At 36.9% G+C, this 20768-nt stretch overlaps 2 protein-coding genes, 1 long non-coding RNA gene and 1 pseudogene across 3 annotated transcripts; all 4 read right to left on the reverse strand.

Annotated features, from left to right (window-relative positions):
- Window positions 1-8473: 8473 nt before the first annotated feature.
- On the reverse strand, window positions 8474-9167 carry LOC125858452 (uncharacterized). The gene is made up of 3 exons (XR_007445746.1): window positions 8994-9167; window positions 8751-8897; window positions 8474-8509 (listed from the first exon to the last, which is right to left on the reverse strand). It is a non-coding gene; the product is annotated as an uncharacterized LOC125858452 (long non-coding RNA).
- Window position 9168: 1 nt separating this feature from the next.
- LOC125859044 (alcohol dehydrogenase 3-like) lies at window positions 9169-10868 on the reverse strand (the record flags this gene model as incomplete). The annotated part of the gene is made up of 7 exons (XM_049538787.1): window positions 10773-10868; window positions 10580-10669; window positions 9956-10027; window positions 9783-9858; window positions 9611-9672; window positions 9411-9506; window positions 9169-9324 (listed from the first exon to the last, which is right to left on the reverse strand). Coding segments are annotated over exons 1-7 (648 nt in total), but the record flags the coding sequence as incomplete, so codon positions are not given.
- Window positions 10023-12267, reverse strand: LOC125858449 (uncharacterized). The gene is made up of 5 exons (XM_049538235.1): window positions 12136-12267; window positions 11828-12029; window positions 11608-11750; window positions 11142-11287; window positions 10023-10078 (listed from the first exon to the last, which is right to left on the reverse strand). The coding sequence occupies exons 2-4, from the start codon at window positions 11981-11983 to the stop codon at window positions 11161-11163; spliced, it is 426 nt and encodes a 141-aa protein (XP_049394192.1). The 5' UTR covers window positions 11984-12029; window positions 12136-12267; the 3' UTR covers window positions 10023-10078; window positions 11142-11160.
- A 729-nt stretch (window positions 12268-12996) lies between these two features.
- Window positions 12997-15749, reverse strand: LOC125859045 (alcohol dehydrogenase 3-like; annotated as a pseudogene).
- Window positions 15750-20768: the final 5019 nt, after the last annotated feature.

Consider the following 20768-nt stretch of genomic DNA (forward strand, 5'->3'; position numbering starts at 1 on the left):
CCCCTTTCTTTCCCTTTTTGGACTAAAGTGTAGGGATTTGGAGATGATGACATGTCATGGCTATTTGATAGGTTTCTAAGTGTTGAAGATGAAGACTTGGTGAGTCCTCATATATTCGAGGACAATACCCCATATGTTCTTTTATGTCTTTTTAGTATTGTTTAAGTGTGTATGGGATTAGTCTCGAATTTGGTACTCTAAACTATTAGATGGTTTTGAGACATCATGTATAAAGTCTAGAAAGTCTTCCGCTTGCTATATCTTTTTTTTATGAAATGTTTTCTTGGTAAAGAAAGTTTTTAATTCCTTATGGTTTTACTGGCTATGCGATGAATGAATGCTAAGAGGCTTGTATTAGACCTCTTCGAGGTTGAGTACGCCGGTTACAACTAGGGGGTGCTCCCGGGTCGTGACATGAGGCAACCGTACTCTCATTAGCATTCACCCTAGGCCCCATATCTCTATTTGCTTGAGCCGTCATGGCTTGAGCTAGAGTTTGAAAAGCCGCCCTAATCTCTTCATTAGTCATGGCCGAGGGAACCACCGGAACCTCATTATCTTGATTGCCTATAGGGACTTGGTCACCTTGACCTTGGGGAGGAACTCCCCCATCCACATTCTCCTATTCCGCTCTCCTAGAATTAGCCCTCGTATTCATATCCTATAAACACAAGAGACGTATTAGGAAAGATACTCATAGACAAAACTCTAAGGCACGACGTAAAGATTAATAAAAGAAATGAAACTTCTACCGTCGTATAGCCTATCACTCAGAGATGTGCCGCGACTCACACCAATGAACAAGACTCTACTAGACGTGGCGTATGAGACTTTGAATCCTAAGGGACAATTTTCAAAACCTTATGCCCTGATAGCAAGTCTATAATGACCCGAGACCAACCCCCAAGTCGTAACATGTGTACTCGTCCTCTCGGAGGTCTAATTCTATCCTCTTAGCATTCATTCATCGCATTCGGTAATAAAAACCGTAAGGAATTTAAACACTTTTTCAAACAAATTCATAATGCTAATAAAATCTTTCAAATGTAACGAAGTAGAATTTCTAAGTCTCATGTACCATCTTAGACACGAATAGAACATCTTAGGGGCACGACCCTTTACAACAAAATATAAGTCTTATAAAATGTCTAAGTGGAAATACTAGAAAGGTAACAACTATGTCATCAAATATATGAGGACATACCAAGCTTCTTGAGAAGAGTCAATATCCCAAGCTTTCTCAAAAGATCTCTTCACTTTCCACCACTTACACTTGTAACAATAGAGAATTATGGAATTAGTACAATAAGTACTAAGTATGCTGACCATGCAAGAAAACATGCACAACAAACATTTACAAGGAATGTATGCTTTCAAGACCTTCTTTAACAAACATTTACAACCACAAGCATAAACCCACATTTCAAGTCACCATTCACAAATAAGACCATATTCACATCATTTACAACTCAATTAACACAAGTGTACAATACTTAAAAAAGATAGCGAAGTAAATCCTTCATTACCATTTAAGCCTCTATCTCAAGTCACCCTAAGCCACACTTAAGTGAATAATGAAGTGACCGCCCATACAACCTCTTCATATACACCTAAGTGTTCCTAGGACTTACCATAGACAAGGGTTTTATCATTACATTATAACATACTAAGTCAACTTTCTTTATAAAAACCATTTAGGAGACACACAAGCATATAGGGGACAATCACATAATAGCCCTAAGGCTAAGGGAACTCACTTTATTATCTTCTAAGCCTACTCGTGCCATGTGTAGATAACATCCCATACTACTAGATACACGTTGTAGAACCTCTCCAATATTAGAGTGCACATCCCATATGATGGAAATAGGCCTTAACCAACATAGACCATACTAGCAAGGTATGAAATCCTGAGTCTATCATACTCCGTGGAGGTTGTTCTACTTGCCAAGGGTAGAACTAAAAGCAATCCATGTTGGCACATGGTTTAAGAGATGTCCAAGGATGTTCATTGTGCCTAATCTCATGCTTAACTAGGCCACCATCCTAACCACATCCACTCGGTGCTTAGCCTTGGTTTTCATAGAGTATTCAATCACATATGTACTAGAAAGGGTTAATTTTCTAGTTCAACCAACTAATAGTACCCCTTCCCAAGAAAGGCCCAATTTCTTAGTCATAGCCAATCTAGGTTCATAAGGATAGCTCATTTGACTTTCTTAGATAAGGATTCTCCTGCCGTTCCGGCTCCATCCATCTCCAAGTCTATCATTTTACTCAAGAAGGAAACATAACCCTAAGGCTCATCCTTCAAGGCTATGCATTTACTTGGGAAAGCTAGACTCATGAAAAGGCTAGTGTCTTACAAATTCAAGTATTGGCCTAAAATTCCTCTTTTAGCATTTATAGGAAGAGCTCCATTACTAAATTAGCCCAACCAAACATTCATATACTCATTTACATAATCAATCGTTCATGACACAAGACAAGATACTCAAGTCTAGCATATGAGCTACAACATCATCTTATAGAGACTCATCATTGTCCATCATCACCACATATCACCATTTCAAGAGAAACATGCTTTCACAATAGCATAATACCACTTTATACAATATCACATTAATACCATTAGAACATCTTCACATTATTGTTTCACACAAACTTTACATATAGCTTCATATAGGACTTTACATATAGCCTCATATTTGTATAATAATACAACAATGTAATAACACTCATATAATTCCCTTCGTGGCCTCAATTCACAACAATGCAATATTCCCACATTATACAACAACTTCACCAATGCCTTCATGGCTACAATTCACAATAATACCACACAAGAATAAGACATAACACTTTTGGATCCAACCTACCAACAACAATCAATTCAATAAAGAGAGTTCAAGCCTTCTTACCATAATCCAAAGCCATAGCCAAAATCACCAATACTTCACCCATAAGGCTTACCACCCTTAATTCATCCATTATCAACAATTAATCATAAATAAATATTAAACAACACAAGAGATATCAATACAATTCACTTTACACATAATTCCATCAACTTTTAATTTATAGAAATAGACCCACTTCATAGCAAATTTTAGGGTTTTGTAGAAGACAAGGGATCATGGAGTATTTCATTCAAAAACCACAAACACATCAATTAATCCATACCCAAACATTTCAAATCATTTTCATGCAAGAACCCTTGATAGAATTCAAAAACAAGCTTTTAGTCACTTTTTGAAAAAATTGTAAAATCCTTTGAAATTGACTGTAGGATGAAGATGAGTCCTAGATGAAGAGCCACCACACCTCAATTGATAAAATCTCAACGAAATTTGGTGGAAGGAAACCCTCAATTGAAACCCTAGCTCTCCACCTTCTTCTTCCTTGAACTTGAGAGAACTTTAGAAAGAGAAAGAACTTTGGTATTTTGATTTTGGAAGAATGAATTCAAAAACACCTCTTAAATGTTTTAATACCTTTAAAATACTTAAAAACACTTAAAATAATAATAACCCAAAGTACCCAAACTACCCCTCATTTAGTTAGACCTTTTTAAACAAGTCCAACTTGAGTTTTATTTTTGCAGATTTCGTCGGGAAACAAGTTCTGGACGCGGAGGTATTTCGAGTTATTTTCTGGGAATTAAATTTGAGACAGTAGAGTCCGCGGTGACTCCGCGACGCGGAGCCACTTTTTGGCAATTGGTGGAGAAGGTCCGCGTCGCGGAGCCACTCCCTCCAAGAACAACTTCAAGCTGCCTTGGCAGCTTGCTTGGCCAAGGGTTGGGGTCCTCCTTGGGGACCCTTAGGGTGGTCCCAGGGAGTCGTACCCAAACGTTATGACCCTAAAAACATTTATTAAGACACTAGGGTCACCTCCATTGATTTTAGACTCCAAACAACCCATAAAAACATGAACAACATACTAGAACACACCAACACGTAAAAGACTAGTTTCCGAACATTTTGGTCGTCCCTTGACGTTTGACTTCCAAAATCTTTAAAACTGACTAAAAAGGCTATTCTTCATTATTTTAACAAGTTATTAATGCATAGGACCCATGTGAGGCTCTACTTTATCCTACTTCATTTTGAGGGGTGTTACAATATCCCCCACTTGGGAACATTCGTCCTCGAATGACACTTTAAAACACTAAGGGTAATGACTCAAGACTAGCAGCCCACAACAATCATACAATATCAATATGAAAGCAGTCATCAAGGAGGAAACATCAACTCCACATAACAAGCCATTACAACACAACTTCATTTAAATTTATGGAAGTAGGAATCACACCTACAACTCAACATGCCTCAAACCCTTTCTTTTTCCCATTTCTCATTTATTTGGAAGGACTTCCTTCTCCATAGCACCTCATGCTCATAACAACAACAAAGAACACACTATGCAATTATCTTATTAAAACACAACCATGCTACATCAAGAATACACTTAAGCATGCTCAACTAATCAACTCTAACAACTTTTAGCAACTCCCCAATTTATGCATATAAGGAGAACAACGATCATGAAACTGATTTTCTCATTTAAATCAAGAACTCAATTTAAAGCATGCATCATTATAAGGAGAAATATAGAAACTCATTTTTTTCACACAAGACTCCAAAAACCATGAATCATGTTTCTACAATTCTATGACTCAAACTCGTTTAGGAATAGAAGAAGGAGACAAGAATATCCAAACTCACCTCAACTCGTCATTCAACATACCATCCCCCACTTAGGAGAAACCCATCTAAAGCAACACAAAAGGATTCCAACACAAAACTAGAAATTATGACTTACCGGCACCTTCATCCGGATTTGCTTCCTTGTTGGCTTGGAGAGCATAGAAACGATTCCTTGCTTGACCATCAACACTAGGACCACTATAAGTAGCTTGCCTAGCATTCCTTCCTTTAGCCACAATATTAGGACAATCTCTCACCTTGTGATCATTTTACCCACAACCATAGCAACCACTAGTGTCGAATACACACTTCCCAAAATGCTTCTTTCCACAAGTGGAACAAGTAGGCTTAGCAATTTGAGAACCACCACCTCCTTCATGGTTAACCTTAGGAGCACTTGATAAATCTTGATTTGGAGCCCTCTTCTTAAACCTAGGTTGTCCTTGATCCTCATACCTACCCCTTTTCAAATCTTTCCTCACCCTAGTCATCTTGGACTCCTCAATAGATTGAGCATACACAACAAGCCTAGAGATGTTCATGTCACCATCCAGCATTGCCGTACGGCACTCTTCTTTCACCAAGTCGGATACACCGGTAACAAACCTACTCATCTCCTCTCTAGAGTTGGACACCAAAGATGGGGCATACCTAGACAACATAGAGAACTTCAAAGCATACTTCTCCACACACATATTACCTTGCCTAAGATTAATGAACTCGTCAATTTTGCATTCCCTCTTCTCTATGGGAAAGTACTTACCCAAGAATGCTTTCTTAAACTCCTCCCATTCTATAGGACCCGCTTCCTCCAGCCTATTTGCCTTCCATTGAGTGTACCAAATTTGGGCCACCTCCTTCAATTGGTATGAAGCCAATTCCGCTTTCTCTCTAGAAGACACTCCCATAGCATCCACAATTTGGTAAATCTCATCCAACAATCCTTGGGGATCTTCTCCAATTCTAGAGCCCAAAAAGATAGGAGGATTCCTCACGAAGTCTCTCAACCTTGAGGCAGCCGTACTCTCATTAGCATTCACCCTAGGCCCCACATCTCTATTTGCTTAAGCCGTCATGGCTTGAGCTAGAGTTAGAAAAGTCTCCCTAATCTCTTCATTAGTCATGGCCGAGGGAACCACCGGAACCTCATTATCTTGATTGCTTCTGGGGACTTGGTCACCTTGAAGACCTTGGGGAGGAACTCCCCCATCCACATTCTCCTCTTCCGCTCTCCTAGGATTAGCCCTCGTATTCATATCCTATAAACACAAGAGACAGATTAGGAAAGACACTCATAGACAAAACTCTAAGGCACGACGTAAAGATTAATGAAAGAAGTGAAACTTCTACCATCGTATAGCCTCTCGTTCATAGATGTGCCGCGACTCACACCAATGAACAAGACTCTACTAGACGTGGAATATGAGACTTTGAATCCTAAGGGACAATTTCCAAAACCTTATGCTCTGATAGCAAGTCTGTAACGACCCGAGACCACCCCACAAGTCGTAACATGCGTACTCATCCTCTCGGAGGTCTAATACTAGCCTCTTAGCATTCATTCATCGCATTCGGTAATAAAAACCGTAAGAAATTCAAACACTTTTTAAAACAAATCCATAATGCTCATCAAATCTTTCAAATGTAACGAAGTAGAATTTCTAAGTCTCATGTACTATCTTAGACACGAATAGAACATCTTAGGGGCACAACCATTTACAACAAAATATAAGTCTTATACAATGTCTAAGTGGAAATACTAAAAAGGTAACAACTATGTCCTCGAATATATGAGGACATACCAAGCTTCTTGAGAAGAGTCAATATCCCAAGCTTCCTCAAAAAATCTCTTCATTTTCCACCACTTACACTTGTAACAATGGAGAAATATGGAATTAGTACAATAAGTACTAAGTATGATGACCATGCAAGAAAACATGCACAACGAACATTTACAAGGAATGTATGCTTTCAAGACCTTCTTTAACAAACATTTACAACCACAAGCATAAACCCACATTGCAAGTCACCATTCACAAATAAGACCATATTCACATCATTTACAACCCAATTAACACAAGTGTACAATACTTAAAAAAGATAGCAAAGTAAGTCCTTCATTACCATTTAAGCCTCTATCTCAAGTCACCCTAAGCCACACTTACGTGAATAATGAAGTGACCGCCCATACAACCTCTTCATATACACCTTAGTGTTCCTAGGAGTTACCATAGACAAGGGTTTTATCATTACATTATAACATACTAAGTCAACATTCTTTATAAAACCATTTAGGAGACACACAAGCATATAGGGGACAATCACATAATAGCCCTAAGGCTTAGGGAACTCACTTTAGTATCTTCTAAGCCTACTCGTGCCATGTGTAGATAGCAACTCATACTACTACCTACACGTTGTAGAACCTATTCAATATTAGAGTGCACATCCCATATGATGGAAATAGGCCTTAACCGACATAGACCATACTAGCAAGGTATGGAATCCGGAGTCTATCCTACTCCATGGATGTTGTTCTACTTGCCAAGGGTAAAACTAAAAGCAACTCATGTTGGCACATGGTTTAAGAGATGTCCAAGGATGTTCATTGTGCCTAATCTCATGCTCAACTAGGCCACCATTCTAACCGCATCCACTCGGTGCTTAGCCTTGGTTTCCATGGAGTATTCAATCACATATGTACTAGAGAGGGTTCCTTTTCTAGTTCAACCAACTCATAGTACCTCTTCCCAAGAAAGTCCCCATTTCTTAGTCATAGCCAATCTAGGTTCATAAGGATAGCTCATTTGACTTTCTTAGATAAGGATTCTCCTGCCGTTCCGGTTCCATCCATCTCTAAGTCTATCATTTCACTTAAGTAGGGAACATCACCATAAGGCCCATCCTTCAAGGTTATACATTTATTTAGGAAAGCTTGACTCATGAAAAGGCACTATGCTTAAGTCTTACCAATTCAAGTCTTGGCCTAGAATTCCTCTTTTAGCATTTATAGGAAGAGCTCCATTACTAAGTCATAGCCCAACCAAACATTCATATACTTATATACATAATCAATCTTTCATGACACAAGACAAGATACTCAAGTCTAGCATATAAGCTACAACATCATCTTATAGAGACTCATCATAGTCCATTATCACCACCTATCACCATTTCAAGAGAAACATACTTTCACAATAGCATAATACCACTTTATACAATATCACATTAATACCATTAGAATATCATCACATTATAGCTTCACACAAACTTTACATATAGCTTCATATAGGACTTTACATATAGCCTCGTATGTCTATAATAATACAATAATGTAATAACACTCATATAATGCCCTTCGTGGCCTCAATTCACAACAATGCAATATTCCCACATTATACAGCAACTTCACCAATGCCTTCATGGCTACAATTCACAATAATACCACACAAGAATAAGATATAACACTTCTGGATCCAGCCTACCAACAACAATCAATTCAATCAAGAGAGTTCAAGCCTTCTTACCATAATCCAAAGTCATAGCCAAAATCACCAATACTTCACCTATAAGGCTTACCACCCTTAATTCATCCATTATCAACAATTAATCATAAATAAACATTAAACAGCACAAGAGATATCTTCAATCCCCTTCTATTTGATAAGGGCAAAGTCCTGTAACTCCCCACCACTCTCTGCAGCACAGAAATTCAGAGCTTTTACACAAGATCTCAGAGCTTCCTTCTAGCAATGCTTAAAAAATGCCTTTCTCATCAGAAGGAAAGCAGATTTAAAATTCTGGAAAAGCAAAATAAAACAGCTTTTAGTTACCAGTTCAAAATAAATTACTTCATAATAGCAATCCGGATATAGTTCACGATCTTAATAAGTTTAATTGTTCAAGATGCAGGCTTTTCTACAGTTAAAAGATAAATTAATAGTGCCAGAGCTATACTACTATTCCTCTATACAACAGTAAGGTATGAGCTAGAGCTACCACCAATGAAGAGAAAACATTGAATGGGACAGCAAAGACCACCTGTGATATTTAGTAGGCGTTCACAAAGCTTCTAGAACTTTTGATGAATGGATTCATCAGGAGAGTACCCCAAAGCTTCTAGCTTCGTGGATGATGCAAGGGTTGCTTTCCTGAACAGCCACCACTGTTCTGAAAAAATAACACAACCTAGACCAAGAAAAACAACAAACTCAATTAACCAAAAGAAAACATAGTAGGCACTAACAGGAGATATGAACATATAATTTTTGGAATAATGCTTACCCTACATGCTAGTTGACTTGCACGAAGACAGTAGCAACTAGCTAGAAGATCCTTTTCAAGGACAGTACGTTTAGCCCTCCATGGTGATGATGCAATGAAGGCCTTCTCCCTTCAACATTAATTCAAAAGCCTTGTTGATTTAAGAAAATGGGAGTGTATGAGTGATGAATTTATTCAAGTATTTCTCAACAACAGAAGGAATATCCGAACTAGGTTTGTAGTTTCCAAAGAAGGTTTCTTTGAGAGTCCTTTCATTCAGAAAGTTCATAGGGTATGTCTTGAACAAAGCTTCCTTATGGGGTACACCAAGAAGTACAGCCACTCCCCACCCCTGATAATTAATTACGACAATGTTCGTTAAGATAAATTTTTTAATAAGAACATACAATTAAGGAAATTTGATGATAGAAAACATACATCATGGACACATTCAAATGCTGGAATCATAGTATCAATATGGCCAGTACATTCCACACTCCTATCGACTCCACCATCAGTCATCTCAGCAATTACCTGATCAAATAATCAAAATTCAAGAAAAGATGATCAAGTATAACTCACAGCTGTCTTTTTTTTCTTTCACGAAATGATCCATTAGGAGAAGTAAATATGAGTACCTCTTGAACTGGTTTACTATAATCCTTTGGGTTCACAAACTGTGTCACACCAAATTTCTTAGCTGTAGAATAGAAGTAAAATGGATGAATTAGTCGCTTTGCTATGACACAAGTTATAAGGAAGGAATTATAAAATAATGGATCAAGAATGTGTAAGGCACAAGTTAATTACCTTGCTCAAATCTGCTAGCATTTAAATCAACACCAATTATCCTTGAAGCACCAACAATTCTTGCTCCTTCTGCAGCCTGACCAAATGAGATCAGATCATTAGTAAGATTAACATATATATGGATAAAAACAAAACAGAACAAGAAAGTTATTTGCCATGTGAAGAATACTCACAGCAAGGCCTACAGCCCGAAGAATACTCACAGCAAGGCCTACAGCCCCTAGTCCAAAAATAGCCACTTGAACCTTTTGTTGGTTTAGCAACATTCAAAGTTGCTCCAAGGCTTTCAAAAACATCTGCAAATAAAGGAATGAACGGACTATCATCAGCATGTGTAAACCACCTCAATAGATACACACAAAAAGGATTCAACAGCGAGAAAGTAAAATCTAATTAGATCGGTTAAAGAGGAATTGAAGCAAGCAAGCACAACAAAACAAAACTAAACTGACTAATATAGCTTCTGATGGTTTCATTCCTTGAATAGGAAGTGAGTCACCTTCAAAGAACATGATTATCTGTAGTGACTTTTTTTTGGGGACTGATAAGGTATAACTGAAGTGACTTTTAAAAGAGGAATGAGTAATTCTTATGGAATAATCACAGAAAGCATTTGATTGTAGCTATGCATGTGGCTCCCAAAGCGATCAAAATGCTACACGAATGCCCTTCCCATATACTTGGGAAGTCACTGGTTGAAAAGAGACATCAAATGGAGCAGGCAAGCTAGCTTATTTGACCATTCCACCATATTGATATATTTTTAGATCTTTAAAAAACTACCAATACTCGAATACTGTTGCAAGATTGGTACTGGAGCATGGTTGAGACCAATGTGAAAATACCAATGCCAGATCCACAATCTTTGGAAACGGAAGACCCCAGGCCTCATCGAACAAATACACAAAAAGAAGTATATTTAAAATGCTCCCAATTTTTTCTTAGTCGAAGTTCCTATATTCTCTTAGTTGAAAACAGAATACACCTAACCTTAGGAACTGCGTCAGCAGCAACCAACTTCCCAACAGCAATGATTACCAATTTGCATAGGTGAGGGGTAGTTTTGGCCCTTTTCTGTTGAAACATTTAAACTTAGCCATAGGGCTTTAATGGCAATCTAACAAGAAAGTATAGATCAGGACTACATGGCATCTCAATTCTAATTCAAGTTTCTTAAATAAATAAAAGTGCTATAATACGAAGCATGATACTAAAAATTAATTGTTCTAGATGCAGGCTTTTCTACAGTTTAAATATAGTATTGTTAGAGCCATACAATATTCCTCCATACAACAGTAAGATGTGGGCTAGAACTGCCACGAATTGAAAGAAAACAATGAATGGGAGAGCAAAAAACACCTGGAATATGTAGTTGGCGTTAACAAAGTTTCCAGAACTTTTGAAGAATGGATTCATCTGGAGAGTACCCCAAAGCTTCTAGCTCTGTGGATGCAAGGGTTGCTTTCCTGAAACAGCCACCATTGTTCTGAAAAAACAACACAAACCTAGACCAAGAAAAACAACAAACTCAATTAACCAAAAGAGAAAATAGAAGGCACTGATAGGAGATAGGTGGAACATAGATGTTTGGAAAAATGCATACCCTACATGCAAGTTGACTTGCACGAAGACCTTCGTGAGATTTATTAGTCAGGAAGGACTTAAGTATTTCAAACAAGGATTGTGCCATTAGTTTATGATAAGAGTGTAGGCACCAGTAAACATGCATAAGAAGAAGAAATGCAATAACCTACACAAGTAAATTAAAGCAGTTGTGTATTGACAAGACTACGAAAAAGAATTATTCAAACTACAATATACCCACCTCGTCATCAATACTTCTGAAGTTTTTGAGAGTCTCTGCAAGATCTTTATGCAAGCTTTCAATGGAAATTTGCTTGACAATTGAAGTTCATACAACCTGTTCAAGTCAACAAGCAGTGAGTATTCATCATCACCATCACCATCCTGCAACGACAACAATTGCACATTTGACCAAGCTGCATCAATAAAACAGTCACCTTCAATTTGTTAAGGGCACATACAGCAACTTCTATTATAGCAGATTTAAGTTTGATAATGAGCTCATCTTCAATCCTCTTTGATTTGTTAAGGACGAAGTCCTGTAACTCCCCACGACTCTCAGTAGCAAAGAAGTTCAATGCTTTGACACAAGATTCTACGAGCTTCCTTCTCACCATTCTGAAAAAATGCCTCTTTCACCAGAAGGACAGAAGATTTAAAATCCTGGAAAAGCAAAAGAAAACAGCTTTTAGTTACCAGTTCAAAAAAATTATTTCATATTGGCAATCCCCTATACAGTTCATAATCGTAATAAGTTCCACAAATGCACCTGAAGGAAGACTTGGCAGACATCTGTGGGAGCATTTAATGAAATTCTCCATCTTAAATACTACACTTCTCCATACTGCACTAATGCCTATTTCTGGAACAATGATACGTTGATAATGAGCTCATCTTCAATTTGTTGAGGGTGAAGTCCTGTAACTCCCAACAAAGCTCAGTAGCCCAGAAGTTCAAAGCTTTTATACAAGATCTCAGAGCTTCCCTCTCACCATGCTTAAATGATGCCTCGTTCATCAGAAAGACAGCATATTTAAAAATCTGGAAAAGCAAAAAAAACCAGCTCTGGGTTACCGGTTCAAAAAAAAAAAATTACTTCATATTAGCAATCCCATATATAGTTCATGATCGCAATAGGTTTCACAAACGCACCTGATTTTGTCTTTTAAGAGAATAGAACTCTAGGTTCATATGAACAATGAGTTCAAGAAGATAGGGAATTTTTGCTTTGTCAGACATAAATTTGCGCATAAGCTGTGGATAATTCCTCATCATAGCAATGGTTATATCACGCATAGAACTTTCAAACACGTCATGGCGATTACAGCATAAGCATTCAAAGAATTCAGTATCCCGGAGTAGTATGGCGGAACAACACCAACATAATTTGTCATTGACAAAGAACACTTAAGAAGGAACCTTACCACATTACCTCAAACATCATGTTTAATAGTCCAGCCATTGCAGCTTTCAGATCCTTCTCATAGTGTTCCACCCAATGCTTGGTCTTTTCTCAAACAATAGCGACTAGCTAGAAGCTCCTTTTCTAGGACAGTAAGTTTAGCCCTCCATGGTGATTATGCAACGAAGGCCTTCTCCCTTCAACATTAATTCAAAAGCCTTGTTGATTTCAGAATATGGGAAGTGTATGAGTGATGAATTTCTCCAATTCAAGTTCCTTATTCATGTATTTCTCAACAACAGAAGGAACATCCGAACGAGGTTTGTAGTTTCCAAAGAAGGTTCCTTTGAGAGTCCTTTCATTTAGAAAGTTCATAGGGTGTGTCTTGAACACAGCTTCCTTATGGGGTATACCAATAAGAACAGCCACTCCCCACCCCTGAAAATTAATTACGACAATGTTCGTTAAGATTATTGTATAAATAAGAACATAAGGAAATTTGAGGATAGAAAACATACATCATGGACACTTCAAATGCAGAAATCATAGCATCAATATGGCCAGTACACTCCACACTCCTATCGAATCTGCCATCAGTCATCTCAGCAATTACCTGATCAAATAATCAAAATTCAAGAAAAGATGATCAAGTATAACTCACAGCTGTCTTTTTTTTCTTTCGCGAAATGATCCATTAGGAGAAGTAGATATTAGTACCTCTTGACCTGGTTTACTAAAATCCTTCGGGTTCACAAACTTTGTCACACAAAATTTCTTAGCTGTAGAATAGAAGTAAAATGGATGAATTAGTTGCTTTGCTAAGAGACAATTTACAAGGAAGGAATTATAAGATGATGGATCAAGAATGTGCAAGGCACAAGTTAATTACCTTACTCAAATCTGCTAGCATTTAAATCAACACCAATTATCCTTGTAGCACTAGCAATTCTTGCTCCTTCTGCAGCCTGACCAAATGAGATGAGATCATTAGTAAGATTAACATATATATGGATAAAAAACGAAACAGAACAAGAAGGTAATTTGCAATGTGAAGAATACTCACAGCAAGGCCTACAGCCCCTAGTCCAAAAATAGCCACACTTGAACCTTTTGTTGGTTTAGCAACATTCAATGTTGCTCCAAGGCTTTCAAAAACATCTGCAAATAAAGGAATGAACGTCCTATCATCAGCATGTGTAAACCATCTCAATAGATATACACAAAAAGGATTCAACAGTGAGAAAGTAAAATCTAATTAGAATCGAGTAAAGAGGAATTGAAGCAAGCAAGCACAACAAAACAAAACTAAACTGACTAGTATAGCTTCTGATGGTTCATTCCTTGAATAGGAAGTGAGTCACCTTCAAAGAACAAGATTATTTGAAGTGACTTTTTTTTTTGGGATTGATAAGGCATAACTGAAGTGACTTTTCAAAGAGGATTGAGTATTTCTTATGGAATAATCACAGAAGGACTTTGATTGTGGCTATGCATGTGGCTCCCAAAGCGATCAAAATGCTACACGAATGCCCTTCCCATATACTTGGGAAGTCACTGGTAGAAAAGAGACATCAAATGGAGCAGGCAAGCTAGCTGATTTGACCATTCCACCATATTGATGTATTTTTAGATCTTAAAAAACTAGATTCATGAACGATTAGCAAGTGAAGGACCGATCTCTTTGCACCAATACTCTAATACTGTTGCAAGACTGGTACTGGAGCATGGTTGAGACCAATGTGAAAATACCAATGCCAGATCCACAATCTTTGGAAATGGAAGACCCCAGGCCTCATTGAACAAATACACAAAAAGAAACCTATTGAAAATGCTCCTAATCCAAACCCTTCCTTCGTAGAGCCCGTGTAGCAACTACCTTAGTTAAGCAATTCTTCTTATCCTAATTTTTTCTTAGTTGAAGTTCCTATATTCTCTTAGTTGAAAACAGAATACACCTAACCTTAGGAACTGCGTCAGCAGCAACCAACTTCCCAACAGCAATGATTACTAATTTGCGTAGGTGAGGGGTAGTTTTGGCCCTTTTCTGTTGAAACAGTTAAACTTGGCCATAAGGCTTTAATGGCAATCTAACAAGAAAGTATAGATCAGGACTACATGGCTTCCCAATTCTAATTCAAGTTTCTTTAATAAATAAATTGTTCTATATGCAGGCTTTTCTACAGTTTAAAGATAATAGTGTTAGAGCCATACTATTATTCCTCCATACAAAAGTAAGATTTGAGCTAGAGCTGCCGCGAATTGAAAGAAAACAATGAATGGGAGAGCCAAACCCACCTGGAATATGTAGTTGGCGTTAACAAAGTTTCCGGAACTTTTGAAGAATGGATTCATCTGGAGAGTACCCCCCAAAGCTTCGGATGCACGGGTTGCTTTCCTGAACAGCCACCACTGTTCTGAAAAATTAACACAAACCTAGACCAAGAAAAACAACAAACTCAATTAACCAAAGGAGAAAATAGAAGGCACTAACAGGAGATAGGTACTACCAGGAGATAGGTGAACATAGATGTTTTTGCAGTATCTCTTTTTGTTTACTTTATATTAATGAAATTTTTGCATGCATCTTCACTCTTCATGACATAAGAGTGCTTACATTGCAAAATAGGGAAGTGAAACAGTTCTTTTCCTCCTGTATTTGGTTAAGTCGGGAGTAGATGTACACTTTAGTTTCTTAAAAAAAGGAATCAGATATTCAAATAATAAACAGACTGGACTTTTTCGCAGTTTTAGAAATTAGGCTATTAGAATATTTTCCTCGTGTACAATCTCTATGTTTATGCTTCTTAGCCAAAAACTACTCCTTGAGAATATTTTGATAACAGAGGTGTTTTGGCCAGCTTGCTCGCACCTCGAACATTCCACCAAGTTACAGGGTACCTGATACCTCCCATCAATACAAGTTCCGAATAACTCAGACCACCAAGCCTTAGGGCAGATGGGAAAAAATCACCTAGTAGCATTTTTTGTCTCGCAAGTCCATGATGTGCAAGGTTTTCACCTACTTCATTGACCGCTTAGCCACCACACCTTTGGGTGTAAAATTACTCCTTCAAATTTGCACATACACAATGCCGATTTATACTCCAAAAGATTTAATTAATTGACGTGACCCCTTCTAGTTGAATGGAAACCTTTCATCTCCAACAGTCAAAATTTTGTTACTTTACTCTCTCCGTTTTTCTTTTTTCGAGAAGGAACAATATAGGGCTTAAGATTTAGGATTGTTTGCTCTCATCTCACTCTCCTTTTTCCTTTTTCTTTTTTGTGAAGTAAAGTAATTTCATTAAATATGGAAAATCTCCCGTATACAAGAAGTATACCAACATAAAATAGAGAACCTACACAATAATATGGTTCTTTACAAATTGTGCCAGATCTTCATAACAGATCACTGTTGCTCTCTCTCTTACTTTATACTCCCCTCCCTAAGATGTTTGTCACATAATATTTAACTAAAGGTAATAATACCAAACTTTTACCATGGCCCCAAACATAACGATTTAATAGACAAAACTAACAAGGGAGTCAAAGAAGCAGTCTAGAGATTACAAGTGTTGGAATATATGCACAACAAGGTTAGCTCTTTCTTAGAAAAGAATGTAAAATGAAACTAGAAGAGGATGCAAACAAATCAGATGTCTAAATGAAGATCTAATTCAAACAAGGACTATAGTCGCTCTATAGTCTGCACTTCTACAATGACTTCCAAACAAGGCTTCAGTTAGATCATTCAGTCAACTTCGTTGACATTCTTCTCATTGCTAAAACCTAAGGAACAAAAAAATATACATTTCCCTCAAGTAGCAAAAATATGCATTTTACATGTTTCCCGTATAAAATCCATCTTGTAACAAAAAATGTCCAAAATCAACATATTGACAGTAACAAGGGAGTCTAATTCCAAATGAAATTTTCCAAAACAATTCTACCTACACCAATAAGCACGCAGCTAAACTTTTAGCTTGGTTATTGCTTGGACAATTAACAACAATGGGGAAATCAAATTGCCATCACTGTCCCTGACTATTGCCCCAATCTCAGCCTTGTCTTCGTTAGAAATATAACTTTCATATGTATTAACTATAACCTGATTAGATGTACGAAATGTCTAAATGACTTGTCTAAATTTAATGACAGGTCTAAGCTTTTCTAATTCCAGTTCACAAAAAGAAGGCCAATTTTCGGAAATGCAACAGAAGGAAGTGTTAAAGTTAAAGCAGCATGAATACTTCACATATTGTATCAAAAATATTCGTAGACCTCTAAAAACTAATGACGACTAACTAGATGAGACTTTTATAAAATGTCATGTGACTTCACTTTGTTTGGATGGTTATTACATATTTTTCATAGTGAATGGGAGATGCAACCATTCGATTTTACCTTCATATATACCATTCTACACATACACACATAAAAGTAGAAAGAATAAGAATACTGAGCTGAAAAGTAAACTATCCTCATAAGTAAATAAAGCAGCAAAAAAGAAAAGCTAGTTTTACCCAACTCGCTTTCAAAAAAAATGCAGTAATTTTAAACGAAATAGAGGTCTTTTGTATGCATAAATCACTGAATTCAAGTTACCCAATGTACAAAGAACATGCAATCACAAAAACAACATAAAAAGCTATAGAATTCCAAGGATTAGGGTTTAGACATAGATCAGGGCATTCACATATATAAGACTAATAATTAGAAACAAGAGTTAGCCATAGAGGGGCGGAAGAAAGAAAAACTGATTCCAACGTATAAGAACCTTTGAATCCAAAAGAACTAGGGAGACTCTGCACAAATTTAAAACACAAAATGAAAATTAATCCAAGAAAAGAAAAGTTAAACTTTAGAAGTTTCACCTAGACTCAACCAATAGAATAAGAGAGAGAGAGAGAGAGAGAAAACAAACTCTGTTTGAGATTGCTATCTTTAGGTATGTACAAATGTTTGATAATCCAGCCAAACCTTCATCATGTCATCCAGTATAATCTGAGAAAGAACCAATACAGCTTTCTTCCGCACAGAAACTGATGGATCTCTTAATCATGCATACAATCGAACTGTTTCAGATGGTGCATTAACCAAAACAGTGAAAAGAAGCTGGAGATTTGCATCACTAGGAAGTAATATAAACATATGTTTAGAAATTTTAACAAAAATCTTAACTAATTGATAATGCTCAAATTACCCTCAAAGTAAGTAAAAAGAGTAAGCGGTCGTCGTCAATAAAAATACCCAACAAGCGTGTTCGCAAAGGGTACTTTTCCTGCCAAAAATTGCATTTTCAGCTCTTGACCTCTTTTTGCCTCAAGTTCACTTGGTTCCTTCAAATATCTCCTAAATCAACTCTCCATTTCATTTTCGTGCAAATATGAAAAAAAACCACATTAAAAGCACCAATTCTAAACTAAAGCAAGCCAAAATAACTACGAAAAGAGCCTCATATGAGTGGAAATCCACCACTCATCAACACCCCCACAACTTAGAAACTTTGTTGGTCCTCAAGTAAAGAAAATTTAAAACACAAGAGGCTCTTATTTCAAGACACGCCACAAATCAAATTCCCTTTCTCAATTAAGCACAAAGTTCATGGCTTTGGTTGGTACTAACAAATAGTCCACATGCAAACTTTTCTAAAAAGAAATCCTCTCATTCTCATGAAACATTTTCAAAAATCAAGAATCATTAATTGACAACAACTCAAACTCAAGAAATGACTCAACTCATGAACTCTGTCACATGCTCACTTGACTCAATTAGGAATTTTCAAAATCACCACTTTTTCAACTTACATGCCCTCACAAGAAAGAAGTGTCCCAAAACCACGCACACACATATAAACAAGACAAGGGACAAAGATGCAACACTCACACTCACAAGGAATCATCTCATGCACACAAATGTCGCACTATAGGCTTGCCCATATTTTCAATCAACATTGACTCAACTCCATTTGGTTAGAAATCTCAAAGGACTTTGTTAAGCTTGTAATATAGGCTTAGGGAAGGTTAGGATATCATTTAGGTATAAGTAACTACACCCTCCTTGAACATTATACAACAACTCATCATTTCCAACTTTTTCCAACTTTCTCCACTTTTCAACACTTTTCAAACCCATGCACGTTCCACACTATTTTTCATTTTTCTTTTCTTATTTCCACTCTAGCTGCCCCACATGCAACCATTGTCAACTTTTGGATTTCTCCACTTTTCAAACCCATGCACATTCCACACTATTTTTCATTTTTCTTTTCTTATTTCCACTCTAGATGCCCCACATGCAACCATTGTCACTTTTTGGAGGATTCAAGTCTCATTTATTCATTTTCTTTCTTTCTTTTTCAAAGGTTTTTCTTTCTTTAAGACTTCCCATACATCCCTCAATTTCTCTCTTCTTTCCTTTTTTTTTTATATCAACCCCTAATGTGGTGAGCATCCCTTCAATGAATTTTCCATAACACCCCAACTTAGGCTTTTAGCCTCAACTTTCACAACCTCAAGTTCAAGGACAGAAGGGTTCAAAAGAGGGTTACTTTTTCAAAAATTTTCAAAAAGGATAAGGCTTGTAATGTGGTTGCCAATAAAAAGGATTAGGCTCAAAGGGGACAACTAAGGATATATTTAGTGCAAAGGTGGGATTTTTAGGTCAAGTGGACTTCAAGAACATCAAAGAAAGCCTAAGATCATTTCTCCAACTAAACTCATTCAAGACCATCATTTCAAGACCAACCGGGCAAGTTCTAGGTGATAAAAGCGAACACAAGGCATTATTCAACAACTCGCCACACATGGCATGCAAATCAATCAAGATAGTTCAAAATCTTACTTCCTTCTCAAAACACAAGTAGCATTGAACATTTTAACCGCTAACGAATCAAAAGTCAAAAAAAGAGTTGTAAGAGTTGTCATTAAATCATTCATAACATGATCAACCTTTTAAAAACAGAGAGGTATGCTCAACACTATTCACATGCATGACTAAGCTCTTAGTACCAACCAAGTCCATTAGCCGTCAAATACTAAATTCAGGTATTTGAAGTTAGACTTGGTTGTTTTTGCGTTACGTCAATCTTAAACAAACTCAAGTCACATTTACTTGTACCATAATATAACTTATTTTTACAAAGAGAAAGAGGATACAGAACATTACATAACAACACGTCTTCCTCTCTTTTCTTCTTCTTCTTTTGATGTGGTTTGACTACTTCATTGGCCCTTAGTAATCATGAGGTCCTTGAGTCATCATTGCTGTGGAAAAATAAACTCTTCCCCTATTCCTCTCTTATTCCCCCACCATATTTAAGTACTTTATCTTCACTCTAAGTAACCCATCCTCTTGCACCTTTTTTCTATGCTCAAACATAATTATAACACATAATATAATCTAATTTTAAGACCCTTTCCTTAATTTTTCCTATCTTTTTGTCTCCCATTTAATTCTCTTAGTGAAGATCAAAATGTGCCATGCATCATCAAATCATTTAGAGTCATTTCATCACTTTTAAGATACAGATCTCAACATGCAACATACATCTAAAATAGCCAGGATACATGTACTCAGTCTAAAAAGAAGATTAGTAACTAAGATTTTGAGTTCTGCATTGAGAGTGTGTATATTTTTGTATTATCATATTAAGTTGAATTAATCAGGATCAAAATTCAAGACACAAGCTCTTAAATTACTAACAATTAGCTTCGTGTAAGCCACTTGCAGTAGCAGAATACAAAATTCTTCTAGAATCCAAATCAACATTTCACCAGACTATAGACATCAAAAGCAAACACAAATTTATCATAATATACACACTTCTGCACACTAAAATCGTAAAATAGACATTTATTTTCAAACTTGTACCAGATATTATCTCAGGAATTTTATCGCACACTTTTACCTCCAGAGATGCCTCGGTAATCCCTATTGATTATATATGTGGCTGAGTCGTCATTCCAGAACTACCACCTCCTCAAAAATTGCCACATCCA

The sequence above is a fragment of the Solanum stenotomum genome, chromosome 3 (assembly GCF_019186545.1).
Source record: "Solanum stenotomum isolate F172 chromosome 3, ASM1918654v1, whole genome shotgun sequence".
NCBI lineage: Eukaryota > Viridiplantae > Streptophyta > Magnoliopsida > Solanales > Solanaceae > Solanum > Solanum stenotomum.